The sequence below is a fragment of the Helobdella robusta genome (assembly GCF_000326865.2).
Source record: "Helobdella robusta unplaced genomic scaffold HELROscaffold_56, whole genome shotgun sequence".
Lineage (NCBI taxonomy): Eukaryota > Metazoa > Annelida > Clitellata > Rhynchobdellida > Glossiphoniidae > Helobdella > Helobdella robusta.
Window position 1 is genome coordinate 542,468 of NW_008705301.1, and position 3,074 is coordinate 545,541.

Below are 3,074 nucleotides of genomic sequence, written 5' to 3' on the forward strand. Positions count from 1 at the left end.
TTCGCCATCCCACTTTCGGTTGACGCACGTGACCTCCCAGTGTAGGGATGTGCTGCTGTTGCAACCGACTACTATTCGATCGTTGTACCGCTTCGCCCATCCCCGATCCGGCGGTACGTAGTCGGAGCATCCGTTGGCTATGGGGCGGTGATGATGACGATGATGGTTACAATGATGATGATTGTGATGATGATGGTTATATCGACGCTAGCACAGCTGATGATGAAGATGATAACGATGGAGATTTCGAAAATGACGAAGACGATGATGGCGGTACTTATGATGATGATACTAAACATCTCAAACAGCCAAAAGAACACTACCAACACCACCACCACCACCACCACCGCCAACAACAACAACAACTACTACTACTACTACTACTACACATACAACAACAACAACAAATAGGCGGGAACCAACTCGGCTTCTGAAGCCATTTCAAATTTCAAAACAACAATTCAGGCAAAATATGAGTAATAACGCACACACACACACACACACACACACACACGCACACACACACACACACACACGCACACATTCACACGCACACACACACGCACACATTCACATATATTTTAATCCAGAATAACTCATTTGAAAATCATGAACATTTCATTATTAACCAATTAAGTCTTCCCTTTACATATATATATGTGTCTATGTGTATTCTTACTCTCTCTCTCCTCTCTCTTTCTCTCTTTCTATCTCTCTCTCTCTCTCTTTCTATCTCTCTCTCTTTCTATCTCTCTCTCTCTCTATCTCTCTCTATATATGTATATGTGTGTGTGTGTGTGTTTTTGTGAGTGTGTGCATTTAATTTACGCTAAATTGAAACACACACAACACACGCACAAACACACAATACTATGTGAGTATCAGCCTTACTCACATGTTTTTTCCAATATATATATTTATATATAAAGAGAAGAAGAGAAAAGATGATGAAAGGGAGGGAAGAAAAAGAGAGAAAGAAAGAGAAAGAGAGTAAACTAAAAATGAATGTTTTTTTTTTATAAAGTAAAATTTTTTGAAGTTTTGTGAAAAAAAATATTTGATTTATGACAAAAATTTTAAAGATTATGTACACATAGATGAGAGAAAAAATTGGGTGAACTGATGAACGGACGGATGGATGAACGAACGAATGAACGAAAGAATTAACGAACGATTGAACAAACTTATGAACAAATAAATGAATGAATAGTCGAAAGTGTATACATAAATTATAACAAACCACTCAATCAAGCAATAAACTAACCTTCGTAGTATATCACATACTGCCCCAACGAGCTATTGGTCAGTGTGTTGATGACGTCAACCACATTGCTGACCGAATTATAAATCACGCTGACCTTTGACCTTCCGCCGCAAATTTTGTGGCTCCGTAAAACTGAGGGTTCACTAATTTGCCCGTATATGTAACACTCGTTCGATTTGTTCTGGCAAAATTTATTATTTTGGAGTTTTATTAATGATAATAGTAGTAGCAGCAGGAGAAGCAGTAGCAGTGGCAGCAGTAGCAGTAGCAGAAGTAGCAGCAGTAGCAGTAGTAGTAGTAGTAGTAGTAGTAGTAGTAGTAGTAGTAGTAGTAAAAACCCAACTAGTAATTTTTATACTATTAGATTACAAGCAAACACATTTGAGAGATTTGTCTTCATTCTTACTTGAGATTTCAAGGTCAAAGTTGCGAGAGGGTCTGCACAGTTTAACTTCGCTTTACAAATATAAATCTACTATTTTTACTGCCGGCTACTACTGCTACTACTGCCACTGCCACAACCACTACTACTTCTACTACTACCTCTACTACTGCTTCTACTACTACTACTACTACTACCACTATTACGCTGTTACTAATTATATCATCATCATCATCAACAACAACATCAACAACAACATTATCATCTTAATCATCACCAGCATACATACTCATACACACCCACACATACGCACACAGCACACACACATACACACACACACATAAACACATACACATAAACACATACACATAAACACAAATATACATAAACACATATACACATAAACACAAATACACATAAACAAATACACACACACGCATAAAAATTTTAGAAATAAAAACTCACATGGTGCATGCTAAAGTAGGCCACTCCAAAATCATACAAAGTGAGGTTGATAGTTTGACCCGAGTTGACCTCAATTCTCCATGGGCAGCTCTTTCCGCCACACCTAACTAGGTCATACTTAATTGGGTCAAACTTAATGGGGTCAAACTTATTTAGCTCGAATTTGTTGCTTAGGCCGAATCTGTTGTCTATGGTAACTGACGATGTTATGTAGCCGGATTGGGATCCGCTTATGTGGGCGTGGTTAGAGGTCGGTGATTGACAGCTGTCGCACGCCTGTCGTTGGGCTGTTGGGGGGGGGGGGTTGGATTTGTGGGGGTAGAGTGTTGTTATAGCAGTTGTATTAGTTGTTGTTGTGTAGTTTTTGTAAAAATTGTTGAGAAGTTGTAGTAGTAACAGTTGTTGTTTTTGTTGTTGTTGTTGTTGTGTAGTTTTGGTGATAGTTGTTGAGATGTAGTAGTAGTAGTAGTAGTGGTAGTAGTAGTAGTAGTAGTAGTAGTAGTAGTAGTAGTAGTAGTAGTAGTAGTAGTAGTAGTAGTGGTAGTAGTAGTAGTATTTGTACTTGTTGTGGAAACTTTCAGGATGTTGTTGTTGTCGTTGTTGTTTAAAAACATACGAATCGTTGAAATTTATTTCGCCAGCGTTAGTGTAAATGTTTAAAAATTTAAATGCTTTATTTGAGGATTGAGGCATAAATCAGCGGAGAAAAATACATAATGATAAACAGATGATAATAAAAAATGATGGTGGTGATGAAGACGACGATGATGATAAAAATAGAAAGCAATTAAAATTTATTGAAAATAAAATTTTTGCAGAATACATCTTGAACAGACGCAGCTACTACATTTTAAAATATTAAAAACACATATACATACATACATACACACACAAATACATACATACACACACACACAAATACATACATACACATACACACATAAACATACGAAAGTACATAAA

The 3,074-nt window shown here is 37.0% G+C and overlaps 1 protein-coding gene across 1 annotated transcript in view; it reads right to left on the bottom strand.

Moving 5' to 3' along the window:
• HELRODRAFT_179733 (hypothetical protein) overlaps positions 1-3,074 on the bottom strand; it is a gene marked incomplete at both ends in the record, with an annotated part of 7,490 nt that overhangs the window by 1,481 nt on the left and 2,935 nt on the right. Inside the window, 3 exons of the mRNA XM_009028537.1 lie at positions 14-137; positions 1,265-1,445; positions 2,112-2,398. Of these exons, the coding sequence (XP_009026785.1) occupies positions 14-137; positions 1,265-1,445; positions 2,112-2,398 (592 nt within the window). The remainder of the gene's footprint in view (positions 1-13; positions 138-1,264; positions 1,446-2,111; positions 2,399-3,074) is intronic.